At 38.6% G+C, this 25,530-nt stretch overlaps 1 protein-coding gene across 1 annotated transcript in view; it reads left to right on the top strand.

The window, feature by feature from the left end:
• Positions 1–25,530, top strand: part of LOC138039242 (importin-11-like) — a 76,068-nt gene that overhangs the window by 30,720 nt on the left and 19,818 nt on the right. Inside the window, 5 exon segments of the mRNA XM_068885447.1 lie at positions 17,297–17,344; positions 18,092–18,159; positions 18,161–18,204; positions 24,573–24,702; positions 25,393–25,426. Coding sequence (XP_068741548.1) covers positions 17,297–17,344; positions 18,092–18,159; positions 18,161–18,204; positions 24,573–24,702; positions 25,393–25,426 — 324 coding nt within the window.

Raw genomic sequence — 25,530 nt, 5'->3', positions numbered from 1 at the left:
CCTCCAAAATTCTTCACAAATTTCACGCTGGCCTACTAAGTACTTCCAGTACAACAAATTACCTAATCTCTCTTTGCGGACACTGGTTGCAACACAGCTGCTTCAATAATTTTGATCCCCTTGCATTAGATTTAACTTTTAGAAAAACCATAACTTCATATTTCCGTAATAATCGTTCAAAGACATTGAGCAAAAGCATACAAAGCTACATTTGAAAGGGACATAATCCCATGTTGCAGTTTTCTGGATAAGACTTCATAGAAATAACTCCTGTTACCTTTCCATATGTAAAGAGGTCCCATGATTTATGAGTCAATTAGTCAATGAGTCATGAGTCATGAGTCAATGAGACTCACAGTCAATATAGCAATAATTTATTGATCAAGCCTAAGCCCTTGTTTCAGTGATTAGGCCTAGCACTCTATGAAATTTTAGCTTTCATTTTATGGGTTAGGGTAACTGCACTAACTCATTGACTCATGACTCATTGACTCATAAATACTTAAGACTCATATGTAAAAAATATTTCAACATTAGATGCAATGAATTTTTTAGCAATTGCTGTAAATAATAGTAAGCATTCCTACCATTTCAAAGGATGAATAAATTAAAGTTGAATGCAGTAAGTGTAAGAAGTAAAAAAAGTGGAAAGTGGTCCAATTTATTTAAGCTGTAATCAATTTCCATCCTTGCTTTAGTCCCTGGATAGGGTTAAACAATGGTGGTGAAGTGAACAAACTACCCCAAGGGGGTACTTATGATACTGAGACCAAACAGCGGGCAGAGTTGCTGCAGTACATTTAAGGCTATCAATCTGAAAAATGAATGGAACTGTAGAAAAATTTGGTAAGCAAGCAAGTAGCTTTTACCTAAGTGTTATGAATTATAAAATGCCAGTCATTTGTCAATTTACGTAGAACTGGTTCCCCTAAGGGGTCAGATTTCTTTAGCCTACATCCAGAAAACAAGATTCTGTTACCTTTAAGGGTTGTTTAAAAAAAAAAAAGACCCCTCCTGAGCAAACTGCATCCTCATATTTGGATTCTCATTGATTTAATGACTTAAACGATATTATGCAAATTTGTTCTACAATAATACTCAAATACCATAAAAGTATTTTTAACCTAACGTTTTTGCAAAGTTTACTCCTTGAGCCACCAGCTTCAACTTTGATACTTTGTTCTAAAAGCCAAAGCAGTTGTATAGCAATGGTGGAGGTGATGATTAGTCACTTTTGTTTTGGTTCAAATGAAGAAAGAAAGTCAAAGTAATGATCGCACTTCAACCCTTTGACCCCTAAACCGGCCATACTTGGTATTTTACTCTGTCTAAACCCAGAGTATTTTGCTCTGTCTAACACCAGACGATTTATATCAAAAAGTAACATTCAGAAATAATGCAAATACAACTGAGGCTGTTTTGCATTATCTACAAGACAAGACAACAATATCCTTTATTCAAACACAATCAATATTAAAGCAATAATACATGCTTCTGGGGTCATGTGCTAACTATAATAAAGATACACTACAGGAAATAAAAGCTTAAAACTAACTATGTGACAGACATAGGATATCTACACATAAGGGATCAGAAAAATACCGGTATATCAATTGCTATCCAAAATATCATATTGCAAATACACCAAAAGGTAACGGTTGATTGACAAGTTCCTTGTGCAAAATAGTAGAGCATGTTTGAAGTCCCGCAGGACCAATATGAGAAGTTATGATAAAAACTTTAAACATATTTTTTACCAAAACTATTTTACTGCCATCAACCCCAATGAGACCTTATGCATGGGACACTGTTTCTAGCTGCAGCTACAAATCACATAATATATTAATAAATTTTGCCATGTAAGAAAAGAACAAACATGTGGGGTGTAAGCAAAAAAAGTCCAAGGCAATAAAGCTTCCTTTCAGCCTTTTCAGGAACAACTATCCACTGTCAACCATACTTGACTCAAAACAGAATTTCCTTGATCAAACAACACATGACAGTCCCCTAAAACCAAAATTACATCATTAATGCTTCCAGAAAACAATAGTCTAAAAAAACCTGAATCTATAGATACCTATATACATCTGTACCTACACGTCTGTTCTTCCAAAAATTATTTTAACTAACATGGATTTTGATTTTGATTTTAAACTCAAATTAATTGCAAATCCATAACTTGGTAACTACATGTACTTGAACACAAGGATCGTTGAGTTGTGACTGCTAAAAAGTATAATAACTTAGACATTCACCAGAAAAGGGAATATAAATGACCTTAAAAGCAGCTATTTAAAATATTTGATACTAGGGTTACGTTCCCAATGAGACAATCACAGTCAAAATCAAATTCATATCTGATCGAATCATTGATCATTCATGTAGAGGTGCCGATCGTAAGGTGTAACGCAGAAAAAAATAACCTTCACGTTGAACAATATTACCATTTCCCTGCCACCTGGTACAAGCCAATTCACACATGAACGGAAACCTTAGGAATCCTCCTTTCTGTAAATTACAGTAACTTTTTGTACCCGGTGGCAACAAACTTTCCACATCAAAAATTGCGTAAAAAACTCACCTGTTTCGCAGCTCTTTTCCCACGAAATAAAATTTTCCAGGAGCAAATTTTCCGAGGATGCTCGTTGGATTGAACTTTTAAACGATTTACACAACATAGACGTTCTCTAAGAATACATTCCACTTGAAACTGGCGTTAAAACTAGCCTTGATCGCTCTAAAAAGAACGGAAACCAACAAGCTACCGATTCTCAAAAGGCAGCCATTTTTCTGTTCTCCTCGGGAGTGTTTTTTTCACGAGAGCCAATGATCGTCCCGGAAACGCGTCACGTGACATATCGCGCGACTCATGCGCAGACATTTTTCGCCAGTGAAACCAATCTCGTTCCCAGAGTCTTCGTTCCCCTTGACCAGCGGGTCGGGTTACGAGAGACTCTGGGATAATCCGTTTGGATAAAGTTTTTGATTGGTTGAAAGTCTGAGCATGAGCAATCAATTTCGGGCTCGAGGCGAGTGCCACGACGCGAGGGGTTTCCCAGAGCATTGTATGATTGTTATGGTTCGTTGATTAGTTTGGAGCCAAAGCAAAGAGTGAGAACCTATTAAATCTAATGGAATGGAATTGTCTCTCACTGAGTATTTATGTCTTTAAAATGTATTCATACCGAATCTTCAAATTGCTGTATATTATTATATGAATCAAGATCTTCTCGTATAGTTACTTACGTACATGTGAGTGTCCTGGAAAGGTGCGAGAACCTTTAGCAGATGAGTTTTTGGGTAGAGAAAGAGTTACTGATGCAAAGAGAACTCGTTTGGCTTGTGACAGTGCTGTTGAACGCTTTTAAAATATCGTGGAAGGCCCGTCTCTCTGGCATGCAAAGCAATCCTTTCGGTAGGTTGAAAATTTTACTCGCGTTTCATTTGGTTTCATTACACTGCACTGTTCTCAACCTCCATTGGAAGAAGAGGTCAGATCAGATATAGAGAATCAAATCAATGAAATGAGATGTACATCTCACATCCAATGGAACTTGTCTTACATTTTAGGTACTTAGAAAAACTGGAAACTTCAGTTGTTGACTTTGTTATGCAAATACTTAGCTTAACGTTTATGATGAAATAAAAAAAAATGGTGTAATATAAAGCTTGACCATCCTCTAGAGCCTATTTCTTGTAGCACTTAAAAGTCAGTTACAAAAATGACACTTTTCTCTTGAGTAATTAAGTACTTCTTTCTGAAGTACATGTACCTTAACATACCACTACATAAGGTGTTTTTTTCCGTACAATACAATACATACTTAATTGACCGCTCCCCATAGGGGCTTTTCAGGGCCAATGAAACAATCAACGAAACAACAGAACACAACAACAACTACTGTTAAGAATTCCAACTGGTCGGAGGCAAACCAGTTGGCTATTTACAAGTGCAGCTGGGAAGTTGAACCAGGGAACACCAGGAACAAATTCAGCGAGTGGTCAGAGCGGGTCTTGAACCCGGGATCTCCGGATCTCAAGGCAAGCGCCCTAACCACTGGGCCACACTGCTCAGCCCACAGTATTAATTACAGTGGCGGTTATTATTTGCTTATAATGAAGCCACAGTGATGAAGTGTTTGAGACTTCAAATGTTGGTTGACTGTATGAGTTCTGGCCCCAGTTGTTTGAAGGGGGGATAGTGCTATCCGCGGGATAAATCACTATCTACTGGATATCCAAACTCAATTGGTTTTGGTAGTGTTTATCTGCTGGATAGTGATTTATCTGGCTCCAGTTGTTTTAAAGGTGGATAACGCTCTCTACCGGACAAATGGCTATACACTGGAAAGTGCAGTTGGTTCCGCTATAACTTATCCACTGGATAGCGCTATCCATCATTTGAACAACTGGGGCCTGGTGGGTAGTGCTATCCACTTTTTGAACAACTGAGGCCAGATCTTTATCCAACCTCTTTTCTCTGCCTCCTTTGTCCTGACAAAGGAGGCAGAGAAAAGAGAACCTGGGAACGAGATTGGTCTTGATCATCTCTCAGTTTTATATGTACCTGCATACAACTTAATACTGACAAATGTTTGATAGACTTGGTAAAAAATTCTGTGATTGGTTAGCATCCCATTAAATGGAAGGGACAAAGTTTTTGACTGCTTAACCCATTGACACCTCAAACGCCCTAGGATGACCACAGTTGACAACTAGAATCTCCCTGGAATTAGACAGGGTAAAATCTGTCAAGTCTCACTCCCAGGGGTTAAAGGGGATCAGTGATACCCCTTGTTACTCTACAGAAAAGAGAGCTAAGTGCTGCCATCAATGAACTACCTGGCTCATTTAGTTTCATTATCTAGACACAGACTTAATGCTTTTACAGTGTGTTTGGGAGCAACTTTACAGCAGCCTATATTTCTGATAAATTTTAACAATTTTGTGAAACAAAAGGAGAAGGTAGCATTGCAGACTGTGCAGTATTTCTAGTCACTTGAGAACGTATTCCACACATCCCCTCAATTTAAATTTTGTCTCAACGGTTAAGTTGTCAGTAAATTATACTGTCTATTTTGAAGTTAGACTGACTTCTTCATGTTGGTATGTACAGTTGTCAACAGTTTCTAATGTAATTTTTTTTTATGCCAACAAAAGAAATGTTTAGGTTCAAGGTTTGTAGACAAGTATCCGTTCCTGTTTGGAGTGTTAAAATCAACAGCCTTAGGCTTTGTTGCATTGCTAGTTCGAGAGTTGAAGAGAAAAGTACCATTTCCAAACTTGTATGGCGCTGGCCACCCTACTGAAAGCCTTTGGCAGCGAGGAAGGGATTACATTATTTGGGGGGTAAGATGGGAAATGAACATTCTCAGGATAATATACAATGTATATATAAGATTGTAACATCCAATCTGTCAAATTTGATGGTTCAAAATAGGTACTGACCTCTGATCATCTGGAAAAATGGAATATAAAGTGCATTAAGGATGACTAGTCTTAACCTCATGAAGAAGTTTCGGCTTTTGCAGTTTTTATTTTGCTTGATACATACCGGTAATTTCATTGACCTTTCGGTGTGCATCTCTCTGCTCTCCCAAAGGAATTTGACCTTACTTAAACGATTATGTGAATTAAACAGTTTTAAGTAGGGATGTTCATGTGCTGTGCCCAGAGACCGACGATTATGAACAACAGCTTTTCATTATTGCTGACAATGAGGTTCTTCTGGAAGTAAGTTGATACAAACAGAGTCTTTCTGCTCAGTTTGGGGTACATGGTTAACCTAGAGTATCCAAGAAAGCCAACATGTCTGCACTGAGTTTCTTGAAAGTATGTATTTAGCATTCGTCAAAAAAAAATGCCTTGTATAGAAAAGGTGTCTCTACTCTTTTAGCTTAAAGTTAATAGCCTCTTATTACATGTATTAACAGTTGCACCACCACAGGAGCTTGAACTAACCTGCATGCAAGGGTTTTACTAGAATCTGGGACCTGGGTACTAGCACCCGTCTTGCACTGAGTACAGTACCCACCATTGCTCAAAGGAGGTCTCAAGAACAAAAGCCAGACTATATATAGGGGTGCCTGCGCACTCTGTCACAAGGTCCCTTCTACTTTCAAACTTAATGGAAACCTGACACAAAAACATACCTGAGTCCATTTCTTGATTTTTCGCACAACAGGGGAGAAATAGCACAGAACATGACCATGTCAGGCAATTAACTCATACCATGTCAAATCATGTTATGTTACCGGTATGTAGTAATTTGTACTATTACTAATGTGGTCAATTAAATTGTCACATGCACTGGAAAGTTTTCACAGGGCTGCCGTAAAGGACATTCACCTGTACCAGCTGTTAACCCTGAGCTCACATTGTGAAGGAAATGAAAACTAGAATCAGTTTTTGATATATTGCAGGTGAAAATTAATGACAGCCCTGTTGAATGCTGGTTCTTTGGGTGTGTGCTTTGAATTAGTTCCAGATCGGCTAAATTTTTTTGTTGGGATAAAAGTGATATAAGGAAAATGGACAGTGATAGATTTTAATTACAAAAATTGTTTTTGTGTAACGCTTTTCATTTATTTAATTTCACTCACTTTAAGATCTACACCATCCCCTCAAGAGAATTTCTTTTGTATGTTAGTTTGTGCTTACAAGCTGTTTTCATTTCTAGGGACTTATCTTCTTCACTAAATAGTTTGGCTGATTTTTTCATGCTGCATAGATTTTTCGAAATCATCAGTGTTTTTAGGCGTTTAAGTTTCAGAAATTTGTATTTGTTCTGCAACATTATTATTTAAGTGAAATTTAACAGAGTTGTTTTTGTGATTATGGCTTGTATGTATTGCCTTGTGTATGTATGTACACTGTATATATATTTCCTGAATTTGGAAAGTACATTTTAGGTTCATGGAAGAATAATATTCCAAAAATCAATATGTTTATCCAATTAGAAATATACATCTCTATTCAAGAATTCTCATTATTTAGTGGAGAACAGTCATTTTCTGTAAATACAAAATAATGAAAAGCAGCAAAATGATACTTCGCTCAAGACCTCTACTTCTTTATAACAGCAAGGGAACTCTTACCCAAAGAACTCATCTTCTTTTGAAAAGATTCCTAAACCTTCTCTGGTGACGAAGAATCTAACTTGAAAGATCCTTCAACGAACACATAGTTTTATGATTAAAAGAATGATTTATTCTTTTGGAAAGAATCATGTGTTAGAGTCTGGTGTTTCGCTCTCTTCCATCTTCCACGATACAAAAAAACAAAGTCAGTCTTTTAACATTTGAAACTAATCCCGATCAGTGATTTGAGGAGCGACACAATCTGCTTTACAGTTCCACGTTACACAAATTCTAATCGAAAATCCCAACACTTGACAACACAGCCCGTTGGTAACATATTCAGCACAGATTTTTGTCCAGGCATATCGCTCCAACACGTCATATTGTTCCTTTTTCAGTTCTAGGTTGGGATACCCTAATTTTGCTAAAGAAAATTGCATGCCATCGTGAAACAAATCCTCCACTCTCTCTTCACTGGCGAAAAATGTCTGCGCATGAGTCGCGCGATATGTCACGTGACGCGTTTCCGGGACGATCATTGGCTCTCGTGAAAAAAACACTCCCGAGGAGAACAGAAAAATGGCTGCCTTTTGAGAATCGGTAGCTTGTTGGTTTCCGTTCTTTTTAGAGCGATCAAGACTAGTTTTAACGCCAGTTTCAAATGGAATGTATTCTTAGAGAATGTCTATGTTGTGTAAATCGTTTAAAAGTCCAATCCAACGAGCATCCTCGGAAAATTTGCTCCTGGAAAATTTTATTTCGTGGGAAAAGAGCTGCGAAACAGGTGAGTTTTTTACGCAATTTTCGATGTGGAAAGTTTGTTGCCACCGGGTACAAAAAGTTACTGTAATGTACAGAAAGGAGGATTCCTAAGGTTTCCGTTCATGTGTGAATTGGCTTGTACCAGGTGGCAGGGAAATGGCAATATTGTTCAACGTGAAGGTTATTTTTTTTCTGCGTTACTCCTTACGATCGGCACCTCTACATGAATGATCAATGATTCGATCAGATGTGAATTTGATTTTGAATGTGATTGTGTCATTTGGAACGTAACCCTAGTATCAGATATTTTAAATGGCTGCTTTTAAGGTCATTTATATTCCCTTTTCTGGTGAAGGTCTAAGTTATTATACTTTTTAGCAGTCACAACTCGACGATCCTTGCGTTCAAGTAGTTACCAAGTTATGGATTTGCAATAATCAAAATCAAAATCCATGTTAGTTAAAATAATTGTTCGGAAGAACAGAAGTGTAGGTACAGATGTATATAGATATCTATAGATTCAGGTTCGTGACTGTTTTTCATATCTTTTTTTTTAGACTGTTGTTTTCTGGAAGCATTAATGATGTAATTTTGGTTTTAGGGGACTGTCATCATGTGTTGTTGGATCAAGGAAATTCTGTTTTGAGTCAAGTATGGTTGACAGTGGATAGTTGTTCCTGAAAAGGCTGAAAGGAAGCTTTATTGCCTTGGACTCTTTTTGGTTACACCCTACATGTTTGTTCTTTTCTTAGATGGCAAAATTTGTTAATTAATTAATATAGTATGTGATTTGGAGCTGCAGCTAGAAACAGTGACCCATGCATAGGGTCTCATTGGGTTTGATGGCAGTAAAATAATTTGGTAAAAAATATGTTTACAGTTTTTATCATAACTTCTCATCTTGGTCCTGCTGGACTTCAAACATGCTCTACCATTTTGCACAAGGAACTTGTCAATCAACCATTACCTTTTGGTGTATTTGCAATATGATCTTTGGATAGCAATTGATTTATTTTTCTTATTCCTTATGTGTCGATATCCTATGTCTGTCACATAGTTAGTTTTAAGCTTTTATTTCCTGTAGTGTATCTTTATTATAGTTAGTGCATGAGCCCACAAGCATGTATTATTTCTTTAATATTGATTGTGTTTGAATAAAGGATATTGTTGTCTTGTCTTGTAGATAATACAAAACAGCCTCAGTTGTATTTGCATTATTTCTGAATGTTACTTTTAAAGGGCAAACCATTAAAAAGTGTGCATAGTTTGCAGGAGGTCAGGAAAAATATTTAAAATATTCACTGATTTGAAGTTCCTGAAGCAGGTAAATCTTGAAGAGTTTACGAAACCATATTTGGAATATACCGCGTTTCTATTTGGGCATGTTTAATACGTCCACAGAATTCATTTTCTTTATGTTGAGAAGTACTGTAGGACTGTTGACTCCATGGGGTTCCCCATTGACAAGTAACATCATCTGGTGTTAGACACAGCAAAATACTCTGGCTTAGACAGAGTAAAATACGAAGTATGGCCGGTTTACAGGTGAAAGGGTTAAATTCCATCATTACTTTGACTTTCTTTTTCTTCATTTGAACGAAAACAAAGTGATTAATCATCACCTCCACCATTGCTATACAACTGCATTGGCTTTTAGAATAAAGTATCAAAGTTGAAGCTGGTGGCTCAAGGAGTAAACTTTGCAAAAAAGTTAGGTTGTAAATATTTTTATTGTATTTGAATCTTATTATAGAACACATTTGCATAATATCATTTAAGTCATTAAATCAATGAGAATCCAAACATGAGGATGCAGGAGGGGTCCTTTTTTAAAAAAAAGCAACCCTTAAAGGTAACCGAATCTTGTTTTGTGGATGTAGGCTAAAGAAATCTGACCCCTTAGAGGAACCAGTTCTAAATTGACAAATGACTGGCATTTTATAATTCATAAGTAAAGTTATTTGCTCTCTTACAAATTGTTCTACAGTTCCATTCATTTTTCAGATTGATAACCTTAAACGTACTGCAGCAACTCTGCCAGCTGTTTGGTCTCAGTATCATAAGCAGTACAAATCCCCAAATTTTTCTCCAAAAAGGATCAACAAGAACCCCTGTAATTTTTGTAAGGGAATCCCCCTTGGAGTAGTTTGTTCACTTCACCACCATTGTTTAACACTATCCAGGGACTAAAGCAAGGATGGAAATTGATTACAGCTTTAATAAATTGGACCACTTTTTTTACTTCTGACACTTACTGCATTCAACTTTAATTTATTCATCCTTTGAAATGGTAGGAATTATTACTATTATTTACAGCAATTGCTAAAAATTCATTGCATCTAATGTTGAAATACATTGTATTTTTTACATATGATTTATGAGTCAATGAGTCATGAGTCAATGAGTTAGTGCAGTTACCCTAACCCATAAAATGAAAGCTAAAATTTAACCTAACCCTGCTTAGGCCAAATCACTGAAACAAGGGCTTATGCTTAATCAATAAATTATTGCTAATAATATTGACTGTGTGACTCATTGACTCGTTGACTCATAAATCATGGGACCTCTTTACATATGGAAAGGTAACAGGAGTTATTTCTCTGAAGTCTTATCCAGAAAACTGTAACATGGGATTATGCACCTTTCAAATGTAGCTTTGTATGCTTTTGCTCAATGTCTTTGAAAAATTATTACAGAAATATGAAGTTATGGTTTTTTTAAAGGTTAAATCTAATGCAAGGGGATTAAAATAATTGAAGCAGCTGTGTCGCAACCAGAGTCTTCAAAGAGAGGTTAAATGATTTGTTGTACTGGAAGTACTGGAAGTAGGCAAGCATGAAATTTGTGAAACGTTTTGGGAGGGTGGCACTGAATCACCTTCAACAAGTTTTCTAAACTTTGAAGATACCTAATTTTATATCCTCCTGCTGTTTTATTGCTGGAAGATCAAATCAATTCCTGATTAAGTATTTTTGTTGTGATTAACCCACTACAATGTGGTGAAAGGGTATTATTAGCTGTAGTAATATTTTGTTACAGTAAAATTCTCCCTGCTAGTAAGCTGGATTTCTGAATCAAATTCTCAACTTAGAATATTGTTGTTTTGACTATAATTTCAGAGTTAACCGAATCTATGTTTATTTCTATAATTTGGAGGGAAATAAACAATTGGCACGGAACAACTATAACAGAATATAATTGCAACGAAAAGGTTTCCTTCTAGTGTACCCAATATGAGGTGCTATGACATGTTAAGTATGATTTTGGTTATCATTACCGCTAAATTCACTTTAAAATTTATTTTTGAACGACTGAAGTACATTTCTAAATTTTCCCTCGGTCTTAATAAATTTGCCTCTATGGACCACTTTAATGGCCATTTTAACAACTTATTTTGCGAAAAAAAGCGAAAACCTTAACATTTTCTGTTAGATGCGGGCCCCCGTGGAAACAGTAACTATTTAGTTGGAAGAGAAACCATTTGGAAATTTAGTGGTATCTTTTTTGTTCCACTTTTTAAACGATAAACGCATGAATTGAAATCAAGATGGTAATCCATTAGCCGGTAAGCTCCACGAACGAATTTCCACTCGAACACTGCCACAGCAACCGAGACTCGCGTTGACCTTGCAATTTTTAAAGAAATTTCCCTCGTAGCACTGTTGGCTTAAAAGAGAATCTCGCTGGCATAGAAACGCACTATGCAGTCAAACATTCGTCCGTTTTACTGGCCTGAAAAAGGGCTTTTCTTGTCGAGGGACATCTAATAAACACCGAATGGTAGCCATGTTTGATTTGAGGTATTGAAGTCACATGACAAGGCCTCGACCAATCAGACATTTTTCGCCAGTGAACACTCTCTCCGCCATTTTGGCGTTACGCCTGCGCAATGGTGTTCATGACAAGAATCTTGTCATTCGAAACGGATTATCCCAGAGTCTCTCGTAACCCGACCCGCTGGTCAAGGGGAACGAAGACTCTGGGAACGAGATTGATATAGATGCAGTTTTCTTACAAGAACTGGTGAGTCCAGAATCCAGTCCAGATTTTATGCCCAGTTTAGGTACCGGTATGTGCATTAGGACCTGTAGTTTACCATAAATAGTTCATGCCTCAATGTCATTTTAGGGTGAGTTTTTTTGGGAAAATACAAAAACGGATTTCTGATCTCGGATCAATGGATTCTTCAGCGTACAAAAAAACGCAAAATCCGAAAAAGGATTATTTTCCATGACAACTCAAACCCAAACTTGCGTGCAAATTAAAAAAAAAAAGATAGCGGTTAAGTTTGTTTGGGAGAAATTCTTAAATGAAAATGCCACCAGAAAAAAAATACCTTAACGATCGATAAAAAGAAATGACGAAAAACATGCGTTTTTTATCTGTAGGAAAGGTGCTAACAACATTATTTCTATTCTCGTTTGTCTCACGATGTGGTCACTTGTGATGTAGATCGCTATCTACATCACAAGTGACCACATCGTGTGGCAAACGAGAATACTCTATTATCACCCTTAGTAGACAATCACTAGCCAATTGAAGGTCGCCGCAGATTTTCTGTATTAATACATATATGCTCTAAGTTAGGCCGAACTACCATTGTAACATCTGTGTGAATGCAAGCGGCTTGTAGTTCAGCTGTGTAGCTCTTCTAGTCTATTATTTTTCCCGCCCACCCACATCCAGGGCAGTCTTGTTATAATCTTGTTTGTCTGTATTTTAGTTTAATTTAGATTGTTCCTGATTGCCGGATTCATGGCTATTGAAAACCACTTGTTGATAATTTTAATGTAACGTAGAAAGTATTTAATACTATATCTACCAAATAACATTTAGAGTAATATTTAACAATTAGACCCGTAGCCCTTGCGGGCTACGGGCCAATAGCCCATGAGCCGGAGCTGAGGCCGAATGGGCTATTGACTCGTGGCCCTTGAGGGCGAAGGGTCTAATTGTTTTAGTATCACCCAACTAGTCGGACAGAAAAGGCAATGATAAAGTTAGCAAATGCAGGTTGAAGAAATGTTTATTTGGGAATAAAACGAAAGAAAGCGTCACGCTTTTCGCTACTCGAGGACTATTACTAATACGTTTATTGTTTGTGTAATTCTTGTTAAGTGTCTTTGTTTACTTGTGAGAGACAGTAATAATGTCGCAGTGTAAGTGGCCCGCCTAGCTAGAATAGAAATAATAACTGCGGGCCACTATGGTCTTGTTTGAATAATTATGATTTGTTTGTAAATAAAGTTAAAGTTAAAGTTACAAGAGGCTAACCTTACCTTAAATGAAGAAAAGTGTGAATTCGCCAAACCATCTGTAGAATTCTTAGGCACCATTGTCAATGCCGAGGGCATACAAGTTGACCCCAAGAAAGTTGAAGCTATTACTAAGATGGCAGCCCCTAAAGACCCATCAGAACTGAGAAGGTTCCTTGGAATGGTTAATCAGCTGAGAAAATTCCAACCCCATATAGCTGAGCTCACCAAACCACTAAGAAATCTCCTGAGCACCAAGAACCACTGGACATGGGGTGAAATTCAGCAACAGGCCTTTTCTTCTGTCAAAAACAGCCTCGCTTCCACTCCTACCCTTGCCATCTATGATGCAAGCCTTCAGACAAAACTCTCCACAGATGTATCTTCTTATGGCCTGGGGGCGGTTCTACTGCAAAACCATGATGACCAATGGCGTCCAGACGCTTACGCATCAAGAGCTATGAGTCCTACAGAACAGGGCTATGCCCAAATTGAGAAGGAAGCATTGGGCATAACTTGGGGCTCGTGAACGCTTTGCAGATTTTCTCATTGGATTACAGAAACCGACGAAGAATGCGGGAAAATTTTTTTTTGTTTGTTTGTTTGTTTTTTTTTGCGGGAAAAAATACTTTCCAAACCGTTTTTCACTTGAAGACGAAAAGCGTCGGCTGTAAAGAGCTTTATTTGACGTAGTACGGCCGTGTAGCCGCGTCAGGCCACAGAAAGCTCGCGAAAATGTTTTTGCAGTTAACCAGGCTTGAGCCTGCAATCTAATCGAAAGCAAGTGCCCGGTCAGAGGTCAACTTTTAAAAAACGCTATCCTCGATGAGGTCTGAACTTGAGCCCGCGATATGGTCACGTGATACTGGTCAGCGGATGCCTTGTTTTTACAGGTGTCAATTGACCGTAAAATGGATGTCCAGTATCAAAGATGTACGCTGTAAACTAGCTGGAGTGTCAACTGGAGTATGGCCTCGATATGGTCAGGTGATACTGATCACATTGGCATACATGGAAAGGTGGCGGACGTGCGGTCTTTACGGTCACCAAAACCAAGTTTTCGCGCACAGATGGGTTACCATATTTTCTTACCAATGGTGCTCCGTGCGCGCGCTTTTGGTGCGCGGAGCTCCGCAAATAATTTTAATAAAGGCTGCCAGGTCCCAGCTTCTTTATGTGTCGTGGTTTAGAAGCTTGCTTGCTTGTTGACATGGATCGTAAGGATGTCCTTGCAGGGCTATCAGTGACGTGTGGGACAATCTTTTTTTTCTGAGACTGATTCACATTTGACATAAGCATCAAAATTGTTGGTGCGAACTGGGAAAACATAAGAATGTCAAAAATACGAAGAGTGAATATGTTCAATATTTTTCAGCTTTTGCTCTCTCATTTTCTTGTTCTTGTGTCTATGCTTCTAGGCTTATGGTCACATGTGTGAAGTGTAGCCCTAAGTTTAATTCTACTACAGTAACTACTTTTCACTTCTGCTCACTTTGAATGAAATGCATTAAAAATAATTTATTACTTTATTTGTGTACAGTGGTGGCCATATAGCAACCTGTGTACATTTCCATACCGTTTCAAACTTTGCTTACAAAGAAACACAAATGAACCAATCCTACACAAAAATCAAAAAAATTCCCGACCCAAAATTAGGCTGATGTACGTAGCAGCTCACGTCACGTATACATGTACTTTGATTGGCTCGCTACGCTAGCCAAAAAAAAAAAAGACTAAACAATTAAAACAATGACGTAGACTTAAAAACAATAGCAGCTGCTTACAATACCAAACAATAGCATGCAGGTTTCGAGAGCTGCTACACTACTGTAAAATTATGTAGACCAATGCAGACCAATGTTATGCACATGTTACTGGTTGAAATTAAATTCAAGTTAAAATGATTTTGATCTAGGTCATTTTATTTTAAACTAGTTTGAAAATGAATTCACCTACATTACATTAGGTTAAAATGTTTCAAACCAGTTTGTTATCAACTGCCTGAAAAAGGGTTTCTCATTTTTGGGGATTTAATTTTAAAAATGGGGCCTGGATTTTTAGGGGGGTTAAAAAAGAAAGCAATAAAAAAAGGAAAATGTGACAGAATTTTGAAGATTTTGTTTAGTGTATAAAGAAACGTAAATAAAATAACAAAATTAATAACTACAGTCTACGGCGAGAGAAATGAAAAGAAGTACAATGAATGCAAGGCTTATGTAAACAAATACTAAAACTAGGAACAGGATAAGACATGGATGCTGCACTGGTTCCAAAGAAATAGATAAGTGAACAGGAGCCCGGCGCTGTCATGTAGACAGGATAAAACTAAAAGATAAGACTAAAGGATAACATAATAAAAGCGACAAAGTAAGGAAATACGCTTACCCTGACAGCTGAACGAAATATATAGATAGAGAAACAGAAATAAAAACCGAATGAGCTACTGAACAGAAATGGTCAACAAAGACGAGACGAAATGACACGAAAATACAAAATACGGGGGAATTGATAAACCAGTAGTAGTTGTAGTAGTTGTAGTAGTGGTAGTGGTGGTGGTGGTGGTGGTGGCGGTGGTGGTAGTAGTAGTAGTAGTAGTGGTGGTGGTGGTGGTAGTGTTAGTAGTGGTAGTGGTAGTGGTAGTAGTGGTGGTGGTGGTAAGACTGCAGCCTCGTTCTCAGTCGTCCTCGAGTGAATCAAACGTGACGTCACCGGTCGAGCGGATCGGGAAGATTCCCCGAAACACCTGGCCAAAATAGGCAAGTTCAAAATGGCGGCTGATTGCGACCAACTTCTAGTTCTACACCTATGATTAGCAGCGGGGTATGGGTGGGGAACGTTCTTTGATTGAATGACAGAAAATTCGAGACGCTGAACCGGCTTTTTCTGTTTGCAAAGAAAAGATCGATAAGTTTAACGTGGACACTTGGAACTTTGCGGACGTATAGCGAACGACAATTATAGCCCTCTCAAACAAATAAAACAAAAATGGTGAAAAAGGAAAAAAAAACAGCGTCGTCCCCCCCAAACATAAGTGAATTTGTGGAACACTTAAGCGGGCACAAAAGCATTATGTTCTTTTTTTGCAAATGTCTGGCAAACCTCATCGTGTGACTTCGATGGAAAGAACGTTTACGAAAGCACGCTACATGAAGTCTATCTGTCACAACTTCTATCACTCTCGCCAAATATTTCACAAGCACACCACGTCTGGCGTGATATAACTAACCAGCCAATCGGAAATCCGGTACAACCGGTACCGGAAGTACTCAGGCAGCCAATGACGAAGCCGCTCTGGAAGGCTGCCGGATTACCGGGAATCTTCGCACGAGTTGCATCTTTACACAACCCATGACGTCAAAATCTTCAACTCGATCCCAGGCCTTTGTCTAAATATGCTCTCGGGACAGAAATTAAATTGTTTTTGTACAGAAATGCTTCTTAGACCGTTGCAGTTTAGATTTTAAAATTAAAAATGGTGGTGAAATTGCGAGTCATGTGCACTTGAATGAAATTTAATTAAACATTTTTTCATTGACGCTTGTTGGATATGAGAATAATATTATTTCTTTCCATACACGGCGACCAGTTGGCTCAGCTTGGGGTTCAAATTCAGACCGGACACCTGAGGTCTTAACTAAGGGGCTTGTGCAAGGGTTAGACTCTTTACTCTTCCCGAAAGATAATGTTCATAATTAATGTTAATTAATTAATGTTCATAATTATGAGAGACTACCCGCTATTCGCAAAGAATGTGTCGTAGAGTTCCCCGTGTTGATGTCTGTCCTCGATAGAGTATCATGGTTGGGAGGGTAAATGCTTAAAGATGCTGGGAAAAACGTGTCTAGTCTAGAATCCAAAGTAAAATTTAAAGATTTCATATGATTCTGCTCCACAAACTTGAAGCTTTAAATATTACAGCTTTTGAATGCGCAGTCTTGACGTTTTGCTACTCGATGTATGTGTGAGCACATTGTGATTTTTTAAGTAGTTCGTTCAAGTATCCAAAAGATCCATGAGCATTAAAGCTCTTATCTGAGTATAGTAGGAAGTCTCTCTATTGGCAGTCGTCAAAGCCAGAACCATTTTCCCATTTGTTTAAGATGGTGAATATTTTTCCAGGCAACAACGACCTTCCCCTTCACATCCGGATTAAAAGCCGGTTTGTAGCACGTTTTTCTAGTGAATTTGACGTTTTTGCAGGATTGCCTCCCTCTGATGACATGAATGTTTTGTTGCAAAAGGACGCAGGTAACTGAGAGGAATACAGTTCAGACAGCACCAGTTGTTTTTAAATAATTGTTGTGTAAAATTCTGTTGTGGGATAATTCCTGTATTATATATCATTTGTGGAAATCTTATATGGCCATCTATTTTTTTAAGCATTACTCTCTTTGTACAACTGTTTGTACTAGCACTTACTATACAGTATGGCAAATTGCCATTAGGCCGTCTTTACCAGCAAAAATCAGATCAAGCTCTATCCGTTATAAAGATATGGTACACTTAAGTAAATCATATAGGTCACACCTACTGTAGCTATATTGTACAAAGGAATAATAATTTATTAGTAATATCCTTTTCATCTTTTTAATTCCTAGTATAATTGTAATAATTACGTAACGACAGGGTAAGCGCAGAATATCCGTTCTTGATATTTTATGTTAGTCATTTTATGCTGTGCTGAATAGGGAGGTTCACAAGACAAAGTTTTCTTACGTCCGTGCATTTGGGATCAGTGCTTTCTTTGAAGTCTTAAGTGACCTGTCTTTGGATGCAAACTCCTTTTTTCCAAAAGGACTATAACGGTATAGTCCAGAATCTAGATTTCCCCCTTTTGCACGCAGTCACCTTTAATTCCTTACATTCTGTTTAAAAAATACATGGTTTATTTAATCATAAAGTAAGTTTTTAGAAGAGCTGATTTTTGCGATGTAAAAGAATTCGTGTTACAAAAAAAGCAACAGCTTTTTCTGTGGGTTTTCCTTTTTTATCCAGTGTACAATGCCTGTGGACTTGCCTCATATCACCTTTTTGATGAAGTGGACTTTGACCAGTGGTTCAACATTCAACAGTCAGTTGGTTCATGAACTAAGCAACTCTTCATCAAGGTATGTGTCTGTGAAGTCTCTACCCTCTCCTCTCCTCTTATGTATGGAAGAATTAATCATGGTGAAGGAATCATATTAGTATTGAAAGTTTGGCACCTGTTACAGTGTAACGCGCCTTACCGTGGCCTCTGACCTAGCCTGCGTGGCAGGCGTAATCGGGGGACGGGTGGGAGGGAAACATGCCACGCATGCTACCTCTGACCCTTTACAAAGCGTACTAGAGGTCACTTCGGAACCACCTGGAATAACTTCACGAGGTCGTTAGGTAAGTGTTTCCCCAAGCGACCGCATCTCTATCCATTCGTAATCCTAACCATTAGACCACTCAGTGCTTCCTGACCAGTAGTGCAGCACCACGTGAAGTTAGAAACTCGCTAGTAGTCGAGGGAATGCGGATTTGCATGGTCAGTAGTAACATAGGAAGATTTTATCAGCGCTAAATAATGACGTCACGACACAGAACTATTGTTTTGTTGGACCGTCTTGAAATTGACCAACCTGGTAATGTATAACATTGAACTTATAACTTAGTGAAGTACAGTCGTCCGATTGAGTGTAGTCCTGAGAAGGACTTCCGCTGAGGTTGTCAAAACATCAGTCAATGTCACCCAAAACAGACCTTCTTAGGACTGCATTCACCCGGACGATCATACTTTACTCAGTTATGATATGACTCCTAGGTTTAAATCATTTACGATTCGACATAGAACTCAAATAATCATTTTTTTCACCGGATTTACAGGCAGATGGAGAGGCCTGAAATATCCTGGTTCGAATGAGTTCGAACCCCGTTTCAAGTCTGGGTTTTTCAGGCTCGCTTGCAACCACTTAAGTTCAACTTGCGTATCTATCTGTAAATGATTTTTGTAACTTTCATTTCATGTCCGTTCGGCGGTTCAAATTTATGATATTTCATATGCCGTGAAAAATCAATGATTTAAGTTATATGTCATACGTTACCAGGTTGGTCAAGCTCGGGGAGTCCAACAGAGCAATTGGTTCCTAGGTGTATTTTTTAGATGTTTACTCGGGGATACTCAGAAAAAATCCGAGTGCTTCTTTGCAGGAGTCGAAGCTACGACCTTCCGATTACTAGTTCGGATGTTCTACCACTGAGCGATAGCAGAATCGTGGGAGCTTAAAGGAGAACGGAAGGCGAAAAAACAAATTTTAAAAAGTCGTTCTTACGAAAGCACATGATACGTTGTAATCAAATCGCTATGTTTTAGGATGTGAATTTACCATTTAACCTCATTGTAACAGCAAAAAGCTCCGTACCAGAACAATTTGAACGTCCTCCATTTTGGAAGCCATGTTGAAGGGTTGGACGCATAGCGTGACGTCACTGCGCACATAGAACATCAGCTCCAAAATGGTCGAATGTGCCGTAGTTGGCTGTTCAAACAGAAAAGTCAGAGATTCCAAAAGAGGGTAAGTTTCCATCGACTACCCTTAAAAAAGAAACCGCTTCTTAAGGAGTGGCTAAAGGGCAAATTTGCCCTAACTTAGCCAGTGCCACATTTGTTCGGAGCACTTTGAGGAGTGCTTCAGAAGTTGCTGTAACCTCAATCTATTGCCCGGCAGAAAACATAAACGCGAGTTAAACGAAGACGCTGTCCCGACAATATTTCCTCGTCAGCAAAAGAAAACCAGAAGGCTTTCAAGTGAACGTCGGATAAATAAAGCTCCTCACGCCGAGGTCATAGCGCTATCAAAAATTAAACGGTGGTCGCTTATATACAGTCATCACAAGATCATTTAACGCTATTTGACTGAGATTTTCTCTGCTATATGCGACATGCTTGTATCAAAATTAAAAAGAACTGAAAAATAATAAAAATAAACACTTTCTTATCGTTTTATCTAAAAACGTAGACTGTGTATCACATTTTGGATGAAGCCGTTTGCAATTCACCTGAGTCCTGAGTTAGCTGTGCGTGTGTATGTCGCAACCTCTGTCTCTAAGAGTCAAGACACGCAAAGTTCACGCGCTACTAAAAGAGCATCAAAGAGAAAAAGATCTATTGCTGGCTCAGCGATTAAATCTTATGTTGGAGGATTAACCGAGCTCAACGAAACGTTATTTGTGACCATTTTGTGTACATAAGCTTACATGTTATTTAGTTCTCTTGTGGTGCTCTCATTCCGCGCACTTTACACACACCCTCGATAGCTCTCTCTATACACCCTTTTAATAAGTCTAATATATGCCGTTTTCCGCTAATGACGTCAAACTCATGCTTTTAGAATTTATTCAGAAATGTACAAAGGCTTCAAACAAGAAAAGAAATCGGAAAAGTTTTGGGCCTGAATACAAAAGTATTTTTGACCTGAAATTTTATTTACGGCTTCCTCGATCTCCTTGCAGCAAAACATTCTTTCTCTTGTTGCCCTTTCCAGTTTGCACAACCCCCAAATACAAACTTTATTCAAATTCAAATTCAAATTGACTTGAAAAGGAGAACCTTGAGGTTATCCCTCTTTAAAGGGTCCCTTAACAAAAATAAACAAACAAACAATTTAAAAAAATTAACATCAGTACCATACTAAAACCTAGTATGAATTTAAGACTACTTAGTTGATTGGATGCTTATAAATGTTCATATGCTTCTTCAAATTCTTTCAAAAATGGTTTATATTGTCCTTCATTAAAAAGATGATTTGGTAAGTCATTCCAATGCTTTATGATTCTAACGAAAAAAGAGAACTTAAAAACACTTACTCTTGCTGATTTCCTTTGTGACGATTTGCATTGCTCGCGAAATTCAGGGAAGCATAGAGACGAAAAAGGAGCGGTCCTGAACAGTGAAAAAGAATTTACTAAATTAGCCTCAAATTTTTGAAATGCACGTCACGTCAATGAAACAGCACATGTCGATCTATAAAAGTAGTCAGTCATTTACAATTTCGAAAACGTTTTTTTCTTCTAGAGTTCGGTATACTACTACTGAACAGAAAAACAGTAGCCATTTAAACAAGGCCTTTAATAAAAACAAATTCAAGATGTATTCTCCAGACCATGTCAAATAAAATTTGAAATAGGCCCCGCGATAGATCAGGGGGCGGCCGACACCTTGAACGGAGTTGGTTTAATTTCATTTGGTCGCAGGGACTTGTCCCACGAACAGTTCACACGCAGGGACCAGCATGATATTAGGGGATAAGTCCCTGCGACTTGTCCCACGAATTCAAACCATGGTCCCTTCGACTAGATTTTCTAGTGAAAATGGGTAGTTCACACGAAGGGACTTGGTCCCCGCGACTAGTCGCAGCGACTAGTCCCTCTGTGTGTGCCGACCTTAAGAGTATTCCAGTGTAGTAGCGCACATCGTTCTTCGTAGGGCAAAGCAAAGCCTGCGGTTTTTTGCCAACGGCAATTCTCCATGCTCTTCGCTGTACTTTCTCTATGGTACACCACGATGTATTTCCTCTACGGCGCTCATCTTTTGCTTTATCTTCTGACTCCGAACTGTCTCGCTTAGGTTCAAAAGAATAGGGCTCGATCTCAGCCATAATCGAAGCTAAATGCAGTTTCAACCTGACACAAGATTCTGTACAAATTTTGTTGACATGAAAAAATGCATGTGCGCAGTGACATCACAACATAGCGGCGGACATTCCTATTAGGGAGCTTAAGCACGCGCGTTTTTTAAGACGCGGACGGTAACCGGAAGTGAGCTGTTTTCCCTTTTAACTTGTCTTCACACAACCACATTTACTTTGCTAAGTATCTTTTCTCCTTTAGAGACGATTAGTATAACAATCTGGGAGACACCACTGTCCTGGCAAGAGAAATGTCCTCTTCCGGTTGCCGTCCGCGTCTCGGAAACGTGCATGCTTAAGCTCCCTAATATTATGGAAGTAACCGGAAGAAAATATGTCTAAAATGGCGCACGTTCAATTTGGAAAAATGACCACGGGTTTTGGACTTTTTTGCGTCACTTTCAAAAGGCAAAATTCACTTTTTCTTGCTTTTTACTACAATTCTAAGCTATTTCAGTAGTTTTAAGCTCCCATATAAAATACAATTCCTAGCGTTCCGTTCTCCTTTAAAGGCCATTAAACTGGCTTCGCATGTGACAATAATATTGTCCAGCTTTACTGGTAATGTTGAAATGGTTCTCTCTCTCTCTAATAATAATAATAATAATAATAATAATAATAATAGTAATTCCTGCCTCAGTGAGTAAGCCTGAAGCGAACGAACGACTCAGCTTGCAAATCGGGAGAACACATTTTTCTTCGAAACGCAAGGAATTGTGGTTATGCGCGAATGGAGGAATTAATGTGCTCGGTATGGAATTTCTGCAGTTAAGCCCTCGGTATGATCTTGTTACACAGAAGATTGGAGCTTGCACTGTTTTTCATTTCGCTTCCCGTATCCTCAAACTATAGATAGTTTACACTGTCACACAACAAAAAGAATAAATTCGAAATCGTTCAATTAAAAAGGCCAAGAACGTGGTATGTTGTAGGGAACAAATCTTTTAACCTACTATATTTTCTAAACGAAAGACGTCACGAAACTGGAAACTTGAAAAAAGATTTATTTCTAGGTCTTCAATCACCGTTTGATAACAAAAGATCTTGCGATTTTTTTTTAGAATTTGATGACGTCACTGTGAAAACCGTTTTCTTTCTTCTCTCGAATGGGGTCCAGAAGGAGGTCCAGTTCGGGGGTCCACGTTTTGTACCGTCCCTGCTCAAGACCTATTATAATTTCCCTTCAATTCCACGCGCAAACCGTCGTTAAATTACCCGCACAAGCATACTTGAATATCTCCCTTAACCTCGGCAAAATTTCTACCATTTAGGTAAACTAGTAATAATGATAATAATTAGAAGAAGAAGATGAAAAAAAAGAAGAATCATGTTGTGATGATGATAATGAGGATAATAATAATAATAATAATAATAATCACACTGTCACACAAGTACAGCAATAGCCTCCCACGCAGACATTCTTTGGGTTTCGTCACGCGTTCCTCCCGTGTGGGGGAGGAACGTGTGACGAAGCCCTAAGAGAGTCTGCTAGTACAGCAACGACACAGCAACGACACAGCTGAACAAGGTCGAACTGAAAGCATACTGTGTGGCCTCTTGCCGTCGCTATGCGGTCCATATGTAAGACCTTGGAGCACAGCTTGCAGCCAGCTGGAATCAACTGTATGCTGGTTTTTGCTAAGGGAGGGAAACTGGAGAATACGGAGAAAAACCTTCGGAGCAGAGTAGAGAACCAACACAAACTCAACCTGTTCCGCAGAAAAGCTGTATTTTCTATTACACATAGGCGTCCTCACAGTACCCCGGTAGTTGATGGCATTTGCACGCGCATGCGCGCTAGGGAGTCCGGAGCACGAGGTTAACAAATGTCGGCCATGTGTGTATGTTTCGTGTGAAAAAGTGGAATTAAACTGTCGTTGTGTTGAAATCTTGTCGTTTTTATGAACCTTTAAACATTCAGAACACAACCCACTTATGTCGTCAGGTCTGGGAATCGAACTTGGGCCATATTGGTGGGAGGCGAGCACTCTCGCTACTGAATTTGCCAGGGTAAAACCCTGCTTTCTCTATTTTAATGAAGGAGATAGCGAATGTTTACCCTGGTAAAATGTAATGATGACTTGGGGATTGTTTTTATCATGACATCATTATTTATTTCCTTTCAATCTATTGTACTTATGCGTGAGAGGAGATAACACAGCCCCATGCCCCTGGCCATGATAATTTTTTTTCAATCATTTTTAAGCTTCCCGCCATACTGTAAAAATTATTTTGATCTTGAATTTTAATGATGTAATTGCAACTAATCAATCCGGTGTTTTCCTTAAAATAGCCACGCATCATGACCACGGGCTAAATTTAGATTAAAACAAGACGTCAAGCAGGTGTTCACGTGGGACCCAAGCAATAGGCAGGGGCTGTAAATGAAAGTGCTAGTTGTTGATATTACAGATACTGTATCAGCTCAAACTTTTGCTCTGGCCGTGAGGCAAAGAGCTGAAAATAGAGGGCTGTTTGTTTTTCATTGTAGCCACAAATTTTAACCTTTTTAGGATGGTTTCTGTCAACTCTTGAAAGTGTAAAATTTGTCGAAAATAAAACGCCATATTTTATTGGGCACTGTTGTTTGCTTTGACCAATAGAAGAAACCTATGTCATGGTCATTGGTTTTCACGTGACATGTCTTGCCCCTACGGCAGTTTGTTTTCATTGTAGCACCAACTTCCAATTTACTGATATTCTCTTTTTCATGTTCTTACTGTTACATTGTTGCTGTGGATTGTGGGTTCACTCGTCGTGGAACTGCTATTCTGTATATTAGACTCTCGCTCTAATGCAAGGGTGCTGTTCTCGTTCTTTCTAAGGTACAAGATTCTGCGCAGGCGCATTATCTGGATGACAGGGCAGTGGATCAATGTCAAGGTTTCTCGTCAAACACGTCCAGTGGTATATCGAGTCTATCTCAAGCTCATGAATGCCCAGGAGGATTTAGTGGTGAGAGATCATAAAATAAATGTATTCATAGAAACTTGATTTAATCAGTGACATTCGAAAAGTGAATAAGATGCATGATATCTTCCGTAACTTAGTCATTGCCAGGGAATATTTCTAATTATTAAAGACTGGATCATTGGATAATGCAATTCGAGAGTTTTGATTGGCTAAGCCATCATGGGTTATGAGCCATTATACCATGGTCTACAAACACGGCAAGCATATGTGTGATTTTTTGGGCCTTTTTATTTTTATTGTAGTCTAGTTTTCTATATTTTGGGGGCGTTTTTAATGAAACAATTATTCCACTCACGCTTGTTGGATATGAGATGATGATAGCCAACTCGGCGCTACGCGCCTCGTTGGCCATCTATCATCCCATATCCAACGCGCGCTCATGGAATAATTGTTAAATAATCTCCTTAGTAAGGTGGGTCATGCAGTATTCAAAAGTGACTTTTCCTGTCAAACACGCATGCATTCCTTCCCTGAAATCAAGCTCCTGTGGAAGGTCGTATTTACACTGACAAATTTCATGCAATCGAAGCACTTAAGATGTTCAACTTTTTGTCCAGGAAACATTTGGTTTGTCCAGTTGTTGGTACAGGCACTTGTGGTTTACGAAGAGTGTTAAAGCTATTTATATCTCTGTAACTGAAAAAAAACAAACCATTTTTTTAATCTCTACAGGTTCGATTGACTGCTGCCAATACTCTCAAAACTGGTATCCTTCCTCTAGTAGCGATTCCTCTTGTTGTTTATTCGTGTTTTGTTCGGGGAGAGGAAGGGGGGAGGGGGGGCGCGGTTTATGGACCGGTTCAATTCGAC

Source organism: Montipora capricornis, chromosome 2 (assembly GCF_036669925.1).
Source record: "Montipora capricornis isolate CH-2021 chromosome 2, ASM3666992v2, whole genome shotgun sequence".
NCBI classification, from domain to species: Eukaryota; Metazoa; Cnidaria; class Anthozoa; order Scleractinia; family Acroporidae; genus Montipora; species Montipora capricornis.
Note: the sequence above shows the minus strand (reverse complement) of the source record. Positions and strands in the feature narration are given on the sequence as shown.